A 14,908-nucleotide genomic window follows, 5' to 3' on the forward strand; every position below is an offset into this window, starting at 1 on the left:
ACATGAGTTTCCAAAATTATTAACAGTAATACTCACCAACCATCACCCATGAAAAATGCCTTGAAATTCATTGTCAAGAAAAACAAACACCATCCATATTAAAACCCAGAAGTAAAATCAAAGAAAAAAAATCACATAAAAAAATTTCAAAATCAAAGAGAAAAAAAAAAATTGTCCATGTTAGCTTGATTTTAATATGTTGAAACTTAGATTCCATGACTTCTGAATTTGTGTCTTCGGTTTCAATTTCTTCAATTTCTCACTACTTCCCATCTCTTATTGTTCTCTCTCTTCAAATTCCATAGCTCTCTCTCTCACCTTAGTTGCCTGCATATCGGCAAAGAAGAGGACCTTTTTTTTTTTTTTTTTAATTTTCTAATTTTATTTAAAAAATGACGTTGAAATGACAATTATACCTTTTAATCCATGAAAGAAAATAAATGCGTTGCACATGACATTTAATATGGAATAACAAATCAAGATAAAGTTGGAACATTGGTTAAAAAAAAAAAATTGATATTTACCAGCGGTGAATATTATCAATGAACCTATATATATATATATATATATATATATGTTAATTATTAATTGGTACTGCAACTTTATATTTACATGTGAAAATTTAAATTTTTTAAATTAAAATTTATTTAAATATAATCAATTACTATTTAACACATAAGCAAAAATATTCACTAGTGATGATAAATAATAATGCTAAGAAAAAAAAAATAACTCTAGCTCATAGGCATAAATGATGAATATAAAATTTAGGATGCAATTAAAAATCTGAAAATTTGAGGATATGAGTTCAAAAAAATTTTTTTTTTTAAATTTATTATTATTATTATTTTTTGTAATGGACTTAAATAAATAAGAAAGGCAAACGTACACCTGCGGGGCATGTCAGCTATCGCCTCGCACCTCTGCATTCCGCCGTCCGTGTCGTGCCTCTTTCCATGAGCATCTTCTTGGCCACACAAGCTCTGTTGTTGATTCTTCAGCCACTCGTCCCTGCAATTCTCGCCAAAGGTAACCATCCCACTTTCGCATCTGCCTTATGCCGCCGTTTTCGATTAACCATTCTCTAATCTGCCTACTTCTTCTTCTGGGCCTTAGGTAACCATGTCTAAATCTGGGGATTTTAGAGCTAAGCGTGTGTGTTTTTTTTTTTTTTTTTCCTTTTTACTTGTTGTTGATAATTTTAGTGTGGCTTTGTATGATTAAGGTTGTATTTTTTTATTTTCTTTTGCTAATTATGGCTGTTATGACAAAAGCTTTGCTTTTTTATATGATGTTTTTTTGGGTATTCTTTTAGCTGTGACTACTAAAGAGATAGTGAACTGCTTATATAAGTGATTTTAATTGTGCCTCCTTTTCTCTTTACATGTATTTAAGATGCCACTGTTGACGAGAAGTGACATCTGCAACTTCTTTTGATGCATTTTTCTGCTCGTATAGGGAATTAGTTTCCATCCTTTATGCATTTTTGTGGGGATTTGTGTTTTTCAAATTTGGTTTTGTAGTTTGTATTGTAAAAAGGATGACTAAAATGCTGATCATTTCTTGTTGGTTACATTTTTAATTGAGGAGTCTACTTGATTTTCATTATGTTTATTGATTTTGGTTTTAAAATATTATGGGCTTTTATGTTATTCAGCCAATTTGGTTTTCAGTTATAGGCACAGGTTATATCTTTGAAGGAGTAATTTTGCCCTTTATATGAAAAATATTGCAATGAGCTTTGAAGTTAACTAGTCTTATAGTTTGTTAAGGAGAAATATTTTGTTTATGTATTTCTCAGTTTCTCTAGCAACTATTGGCCATCAAGGAGGGGATTGGTTTTGCTTAAATTTGGAGTGTGGTTTAATCGGCTATAGGGTTGATCGGTAATCCCCGTGTGCTAAATGTTTTTTAGTGCAGTCAATACACGAAAGGCCTAGGAGTTTGCGTTTCTCTTGCTCTACTACACCTAGAGAGTCAAATATTGTGGCCAGTGAATTGTCTAGGTTTGCTATACCGTTTGAGTCTTTTTCTACCTGGCTTGAGGATGGCTCTTTGTGTTCAAGTATTTTTGGATGCTGATTTATCTTATTAATGAAATATATTCTTTGTTTCTTTCTAAAAAAAAGAAAAAAAAAAAAAAAGGGGGGAAATCATGTAACTGAGAGTAAATAAATTAATGGAATTTTTGTATTGCAATGTTCTTGTTGGAGCAGCTTGTAGGAATAGTGTGATTGTATAAAATAGGAATGGCAACTCATGATGGAGGGGATGACCAGCAGACAACAAGTGCTCAGGATGTTGGTCTGAGAGGAATGTTAGAAGAACAGTACCGGAAAATCAAAGAGAATGCAGAAACTTACCCTTATGTTTGGGCTTCCTACATTGTTGTATATGGTGGTTTTGCACTCTGGACTACCTACAGATGGAGAAAGCTCCGCAAAACTGAGGACAGAGTTCGAACTCTACAGGAGAGATTACGAAAGCTTGTTGAAGCTGAAGAATCTACTACAAGCTCTGCTGCCTCAGCTGAAAAGGTTCCACCACCTGCCAAAAAAACATCCGAGTAATGAAATAATTTGCTGATTCTGTTTTGGATTCTTTATACCATATCCCCCAAAAGATTTACTGGAGTTTCAAAATTGACAAAAATACATGGTTGTTTGGAGTAAAATGTTAGGAAGATTGGAATATCGTTCATTTAAAACTTAGTATGGATTTTTGGGTCCTGATGTGCTTAAAAAACTATACTTCACCATCTTTTTGCCAAATTTTGACTTGCTATTTTGTTTTAAGTTAAGATGGTGTCATTACAGAGAAAGAAAACAAAGAGTTAGAATCAGAGGAATGAGGTTGAGAGTGCAGTCAATTGATGGATGTATATATCAGAAAAGAGGTTTCAATGATTTTATTGCATTTTACATGGCTTTTGTCCTTTTATGCTTCTTTCCCTAATTTGCTACCAACTTCATTTTTGTTAATTTTCCATCCAATTTCCGTTATTGGTTCCACATCCTTCACGTATAACATGCTGGTCTTTAACTAGAAGTCAATGGATACGGGCATGAAGTTCATTACACTTGCATAGAATGTTGCTTTCGGTTTTTTCATTATTATGATTTTACACTTGCATATAATGTGGTTTTCAGTTTTTTCATTGTTATGATTTCACTTGATAAAAGTTATATAATCTTACACTGAAATCAGAGTAAAAACACCTTCTGGAAATTAAGCTGGTGGCTGAACTAAGTTATATCTATAAGTTCTAGACAGTATTTTTTTTTTTTTTTTTAAATGACATGCAATTATGGTGTTATCCATTAAATATCTTCCGGAAATTGATATAGAAATTGTGATTTCCATGATTAATTATTTCTAAGTTCCTATCATAAGAGTCATGCTCATTAAATAGGCATTGCACGCTTCCAAGTTGTCTATTGATAAGTCACCATAACATCTTAAACTAAGTATACATAATGATAAATGATTACTATTTTTGGAACATTTACAATAATTCTCTCCTATCCCACTGTCTTGAATCCATGCCTTGACTAAGCCAACTTCACTTAACGATAAATGATTGCTATGGTAGCCAATTTTGCAATGGACAAATAAAAACATTTGTTGAATTGTGCCTAATTTTATAAACAATTTGAAATGGTTTTAGTTTGGTATTTTATGTTCTTGTCTTTTTTGTTTTTGGTCTAAGCTTATGGGGTCTGATGGGAAACCTTAACTATTATTTGAAGCAAAAACAATACACAACTTATGTAAAAACTTTAAGAACAAATTGACAACAATATATCGAAAAACATAAACCTTACCGGACGAGCACGTTACCTATGTCGACTATACTAAATAGTGTAAGGAACCACGTGGGAGGGAACTAACTACTATTTCTAAGAACGAGGAAGAGTGGATCCACCGCAGCATGAATAGCCAAATTTGTTTGGTGCCTTTGGTGAGGTCCCAAGAACCATTGCCTATCACAAAATGCTTTTGACGTGTACAACATGCAAACTGAATTGAAGCCACGACTTTCGTGTAGACTCTCTTTCCATAAACTGTACCAGGAGTCTCATTTTAGAACTATATTTTTGAATTACAAAGCAAACACCACAAAAGGAACATTCAATACTCATATTTTGCGAAAATAATTTTCATAAAGGAGGAACATATTGTTCACGTCGAGCTAAAGAATGACTACTCAAACAAGCCAAAACCCCACAAAACGATAAACAACATTTCCAACAATCAAACAACTAGAGCTCCTGCTTTACAGAGTTGGATTTCTTGATGGTTTCTGATCTTCGAAGACTGACGGGCAATATCTTGGAGAACATTCCTTTAGAAGAAGCCTGTTTCTTTGGTGCAGTAGAGAAGCTCCGAGGACAAACAGTGGGTGCTGCAAAGGAACCGTTAAGCTCCTTGAGGCGAATTGGTCTGGCACTTTGACAAGGCCTCAGCTCTCTATACTCGGGATCGTGGCCGCCTTCTTCGTCTATTTGTCGGAACTCCCCTCTCATGAACTTGTCATCCCACACCACACCTGATGATCCCTGTCTCCTGAATGAGAATGATGACCGTTGTAAAGTCGCCATGCCTAATTGTTTTTGTTTCACTTTCTCTCTAGCTCTCTGCTGATATATTTGGCTTAGTTTTTATAGATTTTGTGATGCACGAATTTGGTGATATCTAGGTACATATTTATATGAAACTTGGAAAAAAGAAAGTTGGATTGAGAAGAATTGGAGGGAAAGAGTTGAGGAGATGGCATCTAAGTGGGATTGCTGTTTTGTCTTGTAGTTGTGATGGTTTTCTCGAATTTAACGTAGTTTAAGGTAGATTTTTATGTACGATTATAGATTTTGATTTTTTCCTAGTTGTCTTCTTCATTTTCCTTTTCTTTTTTTTTTTTTTTTGGTGTAAGGTAAAATTGTTTTCTTGATTGTTGTCATTATGTAGGAGAGCCGAAAGGGAGATGGTATTGGTCAATGCATATGTCTTACCAGAGGGGAATGGTTGTTTTTTGGTACCCAAGCTTAACTCTTTAGTGCTTTGTTATGGGAAAACAATAGTAATATAATATGGAGTTTAAGGAGGAACTCGTTTTTGTTTGTTGTTCGGTAAATTCTCAATTGGCTAAATATTTCATGGGCATTATGGTAATTTTGTTGTTTGAAATGCTTCTTATGGTAAATTTGTTGTTTGAAATACTCCTCATGGACATATTTATAAAGAATGTAAAATATATTTATATTTTTACCCTTTTGCAATATAAGGATTGTGATCTTAAAACCAAATAGAACAAGAGTTAATATCATTTACCCGAAAATTGTGGAATGCTTTTCATTTTAGTTGTTTTTATTCTACTTTTAGTCTAATCAAACATTTACAATGGATGAAAGGTACATAATTTATGTAGCTTTGTTTATAAATAATTTTATTTTGTGCAGTGCGTATGGTTGAGTCAGTCAAAATCATTAGAAAAAATTGCATACTTGAAAAAAAAGTTTTTGGTACAAAAATAATAGTTTTGAAGACAAAATGAAAAACATCTCCTAATTTAGGAGTATAAATCCGATAAAATAAAGACTCAATAGTTGAGGAGCCCAGCGCTGTCCAACCCTTGAATAAGGTCTGCAGCCCAAAGAGTATGTAGCATTGCTTTTGACAAACCTGGTTGGCTTGGAAGCATGGTTTGCCAACAAAACGTTCAACGATCTAGGAAAGACTTCTTAAGGAGCCAAACAAAAAGGCAAACTTCTCATTTTTGGATTTCATAAGATAAATTCAAAAATACTACGTTGCTAATGCAGAACATAGTTTCAATCTAGCATATTCACCAAAAAGAAAGTAGTTTCTATCTAGTATGATCCCTATGCCTATTCCTTCGAGGCCAAAGTATTTGATTAATGACTATACAACTTTCCAACATGAGTAACTTTTACACATTAAATATAAAATATCACACATAATAAACGAATTTTACCGGTCTGCTCTTCGGTTAATATAAACCATTAGACCCTGGCTTTAGGAACTTGCCAAGAAACTTTAGCATTTGAATAGAGGCTTCACGTGGTTGAGGTTTTAAAGCAGTAAAAAACTTTAGGATTTACATAAAACCATAGTAATTTGTCCAAGCCATTGAGAGTCGATGCTCAAAGAAGAAGCATCCTCAAACCATAAAAGGTTGAGCTCAGCTTCAACTGTATAAAGAGGAAGTGAAACATCCTCCATATTCCACGATCTAGCTAATGAAGCATGTTCAATGGAGATTATTCTTCGTAATAGATCAGGACGCCTCAAAAAGTGGAGTATCCTTGGGGTGGTCTAACTAGTTTTCCACCTGTCGGTCTCCTTCTTCATCTTCTTCTCTTTCTATTCAAAAGAAAAAAGAAATGAAAAGAAAAATCTTTTATATTCTTTCTACCAAGATGTCCCACTATAAGAAAACGGTACATGCTTCTCTACATTGTTTTACACGGCAGTATTAGGAAGAGACTGAAGATCGTTGATATGGAGTTCGATTTTCAGGAACCTCATCTTCAGCACGCTTATCTTCGAACCATTTTATGACTCTTTTGCGGGGAAGATTTGTCACATGCACAATGCTGCTAATCATTGCATTCTGCTCATAAATCCAAACACCAAGTTAGTAATGAAGGTCCTCGTTCATTAATTGATGTTCAAGAGAATAGGTTTTGCTTAGAAACGATATATGCAGTAAGATATATCACCATCTCCAGATATTGTCCAAATAGATAATAAAAGCATGCATACTTTGCGGTTAAAGGCAGATCTCTATTTGCAACTTGGAAAATAAATGTAGAGAAAACTTCACTTACAGTGGGGCGCTTTGTTCTTCTATAAACACTTTCAAGGGTTTGGACATGAACTTTCTTCAGTCTCTTTTGAGCAGAGAACTTTTGTTGCAAGACATGAACGGGCACCTTCGTGCTAGTGTCAGGTTCTGCAGTATCTGCAGTTATCTTTGCAACAGTTTCTACGGGCTTTGTTTCAGTTACGGATACTGTTGCAGGAGGTTCATCAGGTAAAGCTGCACTCATCATCAAAAGGCTTGGAGGGGGTTCACGGAGCAATTCAAGAACAAGAGCCCTATCAAGACAAAGCTCAGCTGCTAGACTTTTGATCTGCATAATGAATCGAGTTTATGAAATATAAAACCCAAGCAAACGTTCACAAAACACTTAGCAAAGTAAACCAGAAGAAGGATATCATTCATCAAAAGGTGGTTCTCCTTCTCAACTATTCTTCTATTTCTTTTTAAATTGAAATTAAGACAACAGAAAAAACCCGTCAAGAAAGATATACAGAATTTAACAAGTCTTAAGAATAAATGCAAAATAGAATGCAAACAGGTGTGACAATTGAAAGGAAAGACTAGGGAAAAGTACACAATCAGCAGCTGAGCTGAAAATAGAATGTCTAACTAGAGAAATATTCAGTTTCAGTCTTACACAAACATCAAGTAATCAAATACATTGCATCCTCCAATAAACTAACTGGAATTTGGCAAAATGTGGCTTAAATACTAGCGGAAATGATTTTAACCACTCCATTAATATCACCCCTTAAAGAGAGAAAGAATGACAGTGAGACCAAATTCAAACAAATGCAAACCGACATGATTCTAATTCAGCAAAACCATCTGTAAACACATTACACTCTTTGCAAGTCTGAATGACACAATTACTGTCGTTCCTTGTTCAAGAGATAGAGACAATCAACATCAAAGCTGAAACAAGGGATGGTTTTTGATCTATCCCCTACGCGATTAAGGAAACCACTGGAATTGAATAAATTACAACTTCATCCACCTTACATCTTTAGCTTAAGTTAACTCCAATCCCCTAAGTGTCCTCTTATTCAAGAGAAGAGCACCCAATGAGTCATTCAGTCATCTCCCATTTCCTTTGTTAAAGGCAAAGCTACTGTTTTCCTAAACCAATGATCTGAGTTCAAAATATATAATTTAAAAAAAAAAAAAAAAAAAACCAATAGAAACCAAACCCTTTTCAGAGGCTAGCAGTGTTTACATACAAGAGAATCAAAAGGATGTAATTCAAAAATTATAATCGAGTGACTTTTAATAGAACATAAGACATACACTGGTTTTTCGGCGGCCGGCTTTCAAAGCGGAAGCCAATCGCCGCAGTTGCCAATTCTTAAGCTTCACAGGTGGCTCCTCTTCCTCTTCATCTTCATCTTCATCATCCTCTCCATCTTCATTATCGGTATCTAGGCTGAAATCACCATCAGCTCCAAATGCCTCGGAAAGTTCTTCTTCAAGCAAAGCAAGATCCTCTTCTCTTATATCTTCGTCATCTTCGTTTCCTAAGGAAACGTCGTCCTTCTTGAGGTCTTCTTCTAGCATGCTAAAGAGAGCCTCAAAAGCATCCTCATCTATGTCATCCTCATCCTTCATTACTCTGTTCTTAGCTAAGCTTTGCTGAACCCAAAAAAAATAAATAAATGAATAAAAATTGAAAAAAGAAAAAAAAAAAAAACCCATTTGCAAAAAAACAAATTGCATTCAATTAGGAATTTCAGAAAGCATAGAAAATAGTAAAGACCTTGTTTTTTTTCTTTGTTGGAGAAGAAGTAGTGGTGGTGGCGCTGTGGTGGTTGCGACGGCGAGCGAGGGTGAGAGTGGATGAGAAGCGAGGAAGAAGACGACGAAGCGGCAGATAGAGATTGGAAGGTGGTCTGGGGTGGTTGTTAGGAAGAGGTACTGCAGAGCGAAGCGCCATGGGAGGAGAGTTAACAGCTGAAGCTAAACCCATTTTCGCTTTACAGCAATGAAAACTCTGTTTCTGTGTGCGTATTGCTGAAATTTTTTTTGGGTTTTTCTTCTTCTTCTTCTTCCTTTCCTTTTTTTTTTTTTTTTTTTTTTGGTTAATGGTGAAGTATGTTTCTAATAAACTTCAAAACGTTTGCCGGTTGGGGCTTTCGGCGAAGCGCCGATAGACCGCTTCGCGTCTTCCGAAATTTGCAGCAGCTGACAATATAAAATGTTCCGGATAATGATTATTATTGTTTAAGCTGTTATACATGGAGAATGGTTGATCATATAGATTTTTAATTTTAACCCCAAATACATTTGGGTAAATTTTACTTCAATCCCTTTTTCTTTTTCTTTTTTTTTTTTTTTTTTTTTTTTTTTGTTTTTACACAAAGTACATTTTATTTTGGGAGTACTTTGTTAGTCTCTTATATTTTTTCTTTTTGTAAGTCAGATTTTATTTAAACTTATGCATTGCACCAAATTAATAAATTTGTCATTCAAAAAGCTATTACAAAGATAAATTAGAATTATTTATTTATTTATTGAATATGCATTCTTTTTTCACAACGTTTATGTCTGAACAAAATATAAAATTAATTAATCCTTGTTATTTGAAAATAAGTGTAAAAAAATACATATTTTATGGATGATTTGTACATGCAAATAAGAAAAAAATGGATAAAAAAAAATTCATTTTAAAATATAATATAATTTTTATTTGACTAATAATTTGAATATCAAATGAGACAAGAGTCAAACATGAGGGTTTGTAATAAAAAAATTTCAAAACAGAGATACAAATGTTGGAACATCTGGGGGTGCTAAATTAAAATTCTTTAAAACCTCCTCAATTTTGCATTTTATTTTTATTTTTTATGTTTTCAAAATTTTCAAAATAGCCCCTCATGTTCTTTTATTATTATTATTATTATTATTATTATTATTTTAATTTTAGTTCCTTCACGTTTCATTTAGCCTTTTAGCTAATCAAACTATAGATAATTTTTATATTTCACTCATATTGTAATTTTATTTTATGTATAAACTAGCCTTTTTTTCAAAAAGAAAAAATGTATCAACTAAACCTTTTTTTTTTATAAAGAAAAAATCTATATCTAATAAAATTATACAATAAAATTAAAACTTTCGTTTGCAAAATAATATATAAAAATTAAAAGTATAAAATAACAAATATGATGTTTATATATACTAAAAAAAGAAAATTAAGAAGTATTATTTTATAAATCCACTAATAGTTTGACTCATATAGTAGCTAAATTCAAATAAAAATGAAATTTAAAGGGAATACAATAAAAATTTCGAAATAGATTAATTTCTAATAACAAAATTTCTACAAAACAAAAAATGCAAAATAAAGGGGGGGATATAACGAAACTTGACCTTTTTTATTCAAAAATTTCTGGAAGAACTCATTTTCTTAAAATTCCCCAGAAAAAATGTTTTAAAAACCAAATAATTATTTATTTATTTATATTTTTTCTTATATACATATAAAACCAAAAATTTGTTAGAAACAAAACGACTCATTTGGATAGCCAAAAATGATACATTTGATACGACATCGTACTCAGTTCAAACCAGCCTGTTCGATTGTGGGTCTCCGGGGACTACGTAGTTGCCTCTCCAGTGTACGAGCACTGGATCCGGTCTCCCCCTCTTGGAGTTGTCGCAGTCTGTGTTTGGATTCATGGCGAAAAGATGGCTGAGCAACCTGTCTTCCATAGCTTCTCGCATAAATTTCTTCCTTATCATTCTTCAAATCCCACTTTTCAGGTAAATTTCTATTGCTCCTCTACGCTTTCTTTCCCTCCCAATTTTCTAACAATTTCTACGTACCACTTGCAGTACTCAAAACCCTCTTCGATTATTGTTTCTGGGTTAATGAACTTTCTGAGCTTTTCATACTTTTGTTTTTTAAATCTTTTTTTGGGCTTATTTTTCTAAGATCTGTGTTGCCTGACTTTCGGTTGCTCAAAACTTGTTAGGCTATCTGGGTTTTTGCTTATATTTGTTTATTTTCATGGTTTAAGCAATTCTCTGCTGTTAGCTATTTGATTCTTGATGAATCAGACTATATGGTGGGTTTGCGATATGAAATATGCTTTGTCGTGTTTGGAAACAGAATGTTAATACTTCCAATACTTCGATTTTTTTTTTTCTTTTTTTTCCCTCCTCTGGTTTAAATGTTATTCTATAGTTTAAGTTTCAATCTGGGTTTTTTTCTTGTTGATGACTGTATAGTTTTTTCCTGCAATTTTACATTCCTCATAAAGGTTTTTCTTATTTGATGGAAATGAGTACGGCTATGGCATCGCTTTTGTCATTAAAGTAACTTGTTGCGGTGTCTTCTTATTGTATTGTGGTTTAGTAAACGAATTGAATATCTGGTTTGCCCATTTGCTTTTATGATGTTTACACGTTTTACATTGGTTGGTTTAGCTTAATTTCTTTTTAGTTAAAAAAGTTAAAAAAACTATTAACGTTGATTAGTTGGATTTATTGTAATTGATCTTAAGCTGACTCCATAAATTCGGTATTCGGATCTGGACAATCTTTCCTAATCATATCGAATTAAGAGTTTTAGCTTGATTTGCTTGTCATTTTTAGCACAGTGACTGCCAAGATCCTTGAACATATGAGTAACAATTAAAAGCAGTGATAATAAATAAATTTAGCTGATCCTTACGAAGCCATGGACTTGGATATGAGGGATCTGATTTTAAATCCTTCTTCTATTTTAGGTGGGCTAAATGCTTAATTGATTCATTAATTAGAAGGGTCTATTTTGTAAATGTACTGCACTGGCAGCTTGCCAATGATGTTTTGAACCTCACATTTTGCCTGGTCCATTTACCCTTATTGATGCTTCATATTGCAGTGCTTTTTATACTTTTGATATCCATGTTCTATTACTTTTGCTTTATAGTTTTGAATCTTTACTTATTATTTAATCAGATGAAAAGCACCAGTTTTGGATTCCATAGATATGAAACTGCATAACAATGGTTTGTACTGTCTTTTTAAGATTTTGTGTATGCGATCTGAATTCATCAATAATTATCATCAAAGTTCAATTTCTTACATTTGGAGAGGAACCTTATTATCTTTTTCCAATTGCTTATTCTTAATACTCTTTGATATTTGTAGTCCATTACCTCCTTCATTAATACTGATTTCAAAGGTGATCCTTCTAACTTGTGTCTTTTCATTTGGTATATGATATTATGTTCATTAATCAATCTAATTTATAGGTAATCAACCTTTGTTTTATTGAAAATACACTAATCAGAACTGCAGAGGCATCTTATGCATTAATGTTCATTGATCATTAAAATTGGAAACAAATGGATTATGAATTTAAAGATGTGGTAATTAGGTCATTATGAATACCTACTTCTATGCAGGATTATGCACTGTTTTTGTTTGGATCTTGAGCTATGTTGGATGTGAAGGAGTTTTTTAATTTTCATGATTTTAAATCTGTTGCTGTTCTTTTCTAATGCTAACACCACCATCGATAATTTTCTATTTGCCAATTTAGCCCATTCTGTGCTTTAACCTGCTAATAGATGAGGGAACTGTACTATTTTTGCCACAAGTTTGTTCTACTGAAAGAGGTTTCATGTTGTTGTAAACAGATGACTGCTTTTTGTTTGTGGATACCTTGAATGCTGTATTGCTTTGTGCTTCACCACTTTGACAACCTTTGTTCTGTAGATTAGCCTCTATGCATAGCTAGTCTATCTTTCATTGTTTAAGATCTATCTTGGCTTCTCATGAATATCCCCATACTAGCAATTTGCTATCTCTTGTAGTTATTTCTTTTTTTTTTAAGATTCCATCGCTTACCTTCTTTGATCAAATTGTCAATACAGTAAAACACCTGCACAAAAAGTTTGTTCGTTTGTTTGGTTTATTTTATTTTTTTTAATATTCTATTGCTGTATTTATTTGGAAATATGCACTAAAAGAAGATTTTAGAACTTCATGGTGTATTCTTGCTAGTTATCTTTTTTTTTTTTTTTTTTTTTTTTTTTTTTTTCCCCTACAGGGTTCCATGCAGATCTGGTGTGTGTACAACACCATTGCATGTCACATCATCACAATTGATTGCAAGTGAGATCTTTCCGGTTTCTGCAGTGAAGGCCCTTCTTTACCCTGGAGCTGTTGCCAATGGCATTATTAAGAACATGACCATTCCAAGTTGGGATAACCTGTTAAACATTTATAACTTGACCAGTGTGAAAGAAGCCCCTGCAGTTGTTGATCTCCAACGATTGGAGGTTCTGTTTCTCAATCTCTCCTTTCCTTTTGTTTTAGTGCACAGTATTTGTTTGAGAAAAACATAATGTTTTACTGGTGAAGGAGGCGCATATCATTTCTTGCTTGACCTTGAATTTATCAACAACATAGATCTGATTTTTATGTGGTAGGTAATGAATAATTTTATACTAGAGTGCTTAAACCTTTTTCTTCAACAGTATTTCATGTTTAATCACACAATCAATTGATATTGCAATGAATTTCAACACTATTATTTGGTCAGCGCCCCAAAGAAGTTTTTTGTTTATGAGTAAGTTTCATTCTCATAGAATTCATCATTGAATTCCTCTTTAAATCTTGTCTGGTTCAGTTTTATATAAATATATATCTTAATATATATATATATATATATTCCCGCTGGCTGCAGTTGTTTTTCTCTTTGATATATACTTTATAGCAGGATCGATCAAATGCTGCATTATTCTGGACTTTTGTTTGAGGGTTTATGAGACATCTTTGGTTTATTATGTGTTTGATTTTCAAATCTGATTTCTGTTTTTTTTCTGTGATATAGCTTAGATATAATGCATAAATTTTTTTCATAATCTCTTTTTTTTTTTTTTTTTTTCTGTGATATATAAGGTTATTCTGTTTGATAGAAGCTGATCTATTGTGGAAAACCTGGTTTGGTTCACGAACTTGCATATGCAAGAATTTGTATATTTGGAAAAAGAAGACCAAGATAATATTAAAACCTTTCCAATTTGTTTCGTTTGCATGGAAGACTGATGCATGCTTATGTTGATTCATGGTCGTTTCTCATCCTTGAATTCCTGCATTTCACCTTGGTCTTTGGTTTCCTTTGAAGGGGGCCCTATGCTGTCAACTCTTTTAGGCGTCTTCTCTGACATTTACCTCCTATATTTTTACCAGGTTCTTGCAGGAAGCTACTTTTCCGTGGCTGGAGCCCTAGTGGGTCTCCTAAAACCAGGGAGGATGAGCATGTTTGGGACACTTTTAATAATATGGGGCCTGGTTAAGGAAGGGATCCTTGGAAAGCCTGTGAACACAGATCCCACTAAATCTGTGTATGTTTACCCAACAATGGTGCTCGCCCTGATCTGTGCATTCTCATCAGTGAAATATGATGTCCAGAAGGTCGTTAGAAGTGCACCTGCTGGACCCATTGCAAAGCCTCTGCAAAGTTCTTCAAAATCTAAGCTGAAATGAGTTGAAGTATGTTACTCTTTCTATTTCTTGTTGAGAATTTTCGTCAGTAATGAGTTCCAAACTACATACATACCTGCCAAAATTATTTACCAGTAAGATTGATGTTTCTTAAAAGGTTATTTCTGCTTTTGAGTGAACCGATTGAGAAAGTGAGCTGGAGAACTTAACTAAACTCAGGGCCAATCGCATTTGCTCTACCACGATACATGAAGATTTACAATCACTTGTTTGATGCCTATAGCTACCACACAAACGCCTAGCTTAAACATCAAAATCTACATAAATTAACACCATTTCAACTTTGTCAACAACAGCAAATATGGTTAAGAGCGCCTGATATGTGGGATTTTTTCTTCCAAGCATGAAAATGCGGAATACAAATTATATTTCACACAAAAACAAAAAGAAGAAGAATATGTGTGAGAGAGACAGTCACCATTTATGGTGGATATAATAGAACATGTTGTTTGTATGATGGGGAGCATGATTAGAAGAACGGCAGCGACGACTGAAGTGATTGCCTGTGGGGTGTTGAAGTAATCTTGTTTAAAGGTTGCCTTCAACTTGTGCTGCGAGGTTTTGCAA

General features: G+C 33.4%; 4 protein-coding genes across 6 annotated transcripts; 2 read left to right on the forward strand and 2 right to left on the reverse strand.

Moving 5' to 3' along the window:
* Positions 1-865: 865 nt before the first annotated feature.
* Positions 866-2,940, forward strand: LOC107421190 (uncharacterized). Of its 2 annotated transcripts, none has more exons than XM_016030373.4 (2): positions 866-1,116; positions 2,217-2,940. In XM_016030373.4, exon 2 carries the CDS (start codon positions 2,250-2,252, stop codon positions 2,568-2,570), a length of 321 nt encoding a protein of 106 aa, XP_015885859.1. In that variant the 5' UTR covers positions 866-1,116; positions 2,217-2,249; the 3' UTR covers positions 2,571-2,940. The 2 variants fall into 2 exon arrangements, with proteins under 2 accessions (XP_015885859.1, XP_015885858.1); XM_016030372.4 differs by having other exon boundaries at positions 870-1,029.
* Positions 2,941-4,262: 1,322 nt separating this feature from the next.
* On the reverse strand, positions 4,263-4,601 carry LOC125422932 (uncharacterized). The gene has a single exon (XM_048475644.1). It carries the CDS (start codon positions 4,599-4,601, stop codon positions 4,263-4,265), a length of 339 nt encoding a protein of 112 aa, XP_048331601.1.
* Positions 4,602-5,743: 1,142 nt separating this feature from the next.
* On the reverse strand, positions 5,744-9,062 carry LOC107421187 (protein OVEREXPRESSOR OF CATIONIC PEROXIDASE 3). 2 transcript variants are annotated; one of them, XM_048476303.2, is made up of 5 exons: positions 8,598-9,062; positions 8,132-8,473; positions 6,849-7,154; positions 6,475-6,631; positions 5,744-6,381 (listed from the first exon to the last, which is right to left on the reverse strand). In XM_048476303.2, exons 1-4 carry the CDS (start codon positions 8,805-8,807, stop codon positions 6,494-6,496), a joined length of 996 nt encoding a protein of 331 aa, XP_048332260.2. In that variant the 5' UTR covers positions 8,808-9,062; the 3' UTR covers positions 5,744-6,381; positions 6,475-6,493. The 2 variants fall into 2 exon arrangements, with proteins under 2 accessions (XP_048332260.2, XP_060673612.1); XM_060817629.1 differs by having other exon boundaries at positions 6,008-6,631; positions 8,598-9,061.
* Positions 9,063-10,388: 1,326 nt separating this feature from the next.
* On the forward strand, positions 10,389-14,460 carry LOC107421193 (uncharacterized). Its single transcript, XM_016030376.4, has 3 exons — positions 10,389-10,603; positions 12,882-13,113; positions 14,027-14,460. Exons 1-3 carry the CDS (start codon positions 10,518-10,520, stop codon positions 14,321-14,323), a joined length of 615 nt encoding a protein of 204 aa, XP_015885862.3. The 5' UTR covers positions 10,389-10,517; the 3' UTR covers positions 14,324-14,460.
* The last annotated feature ends 448 nt before the right edge of the window (positions 14,461-14,908 follow it).

The sequence above is a fragment of the Ziziphus jujuba genome, chromosome 5 (genome assembly GCF_031755915.1).
Source record: "Ziziphus jujuba cultivar Dongzao chromosome 5, ASM3175591v1".
Classification (NCBI taxonomy): Eukaryota; Viridiplantae; Streptophyta; class Magnoliopsida; order Rosales; family Rhamnaceae; genus Ziziphus; species Ziziphus jujuba.

What these genes read in the sequence shown, in the direction of transcription:
- LOC107421190 (XM_016030373.4), top strand. Translation starts at nt 2,250, where the DNA reads ATGGCAACTCATGATGGAGGGGATGACCAGCAGACAACAAGTGCTCAG.
- LOC125422932 (XM_048475644.1), bottom strand. Translation starts at nt 4,601, where the DNA reads ATGGCGACTTTACAACGGTCATCATTCTCATTCAGGAGACAGGGATCA.
- LOC107421187 (XM_048476303.2), bottom strand. Translation starts at nt 8,807, where the DNA reads ATGGGTTTAGCTTCAGCTGTTAACTCTCCTCCCATGGCGCTTCGCTCT. An exon ending in CAACAAAGAAAAAAAACAAG is followed by an intron (nt 8,474 to 8,597) that starts GTCTTTACTATT and finishes TTTTGGGTTCAG; the next exon opens with CAAAGCTTAGCTAAGAACAG. An exon ending in CCGGCCGCCGAAAAACCAGT is followed by an intron (nt 7,155 to 8,131) that starts GTATGTCTTATG and finishes TTCATTATGCAG; the next exon opens with ATCAAAAGTCTAGCAGCTGA.
- LOC107421193 (XM_016030376.4), top strand. Translation starts at nt 10,518, where the DNA reads ATGGCGAAAAGATGGCTGAGCAACCTGTCTTCCATAGCTTCTCGCATA. An exon ending in CTTCAAATCCCACTTTTCAG is followed by an intron (nt 10,604 to 12,881) that starts GTAAATTTCTAT and finishes TTTCCCCTACAG; the next exon opens with GGTTCCATGCAGATCTGGTG. An exon ending in TTGATCTCCAACGATTGGAG is followed by an intron (nt 13,114 to 14,026) that starts GTTCTGTTTCTC and finishes TATTTTTACCAG; the next exon opens with GTTCTTGCAGGAAGCTACTT.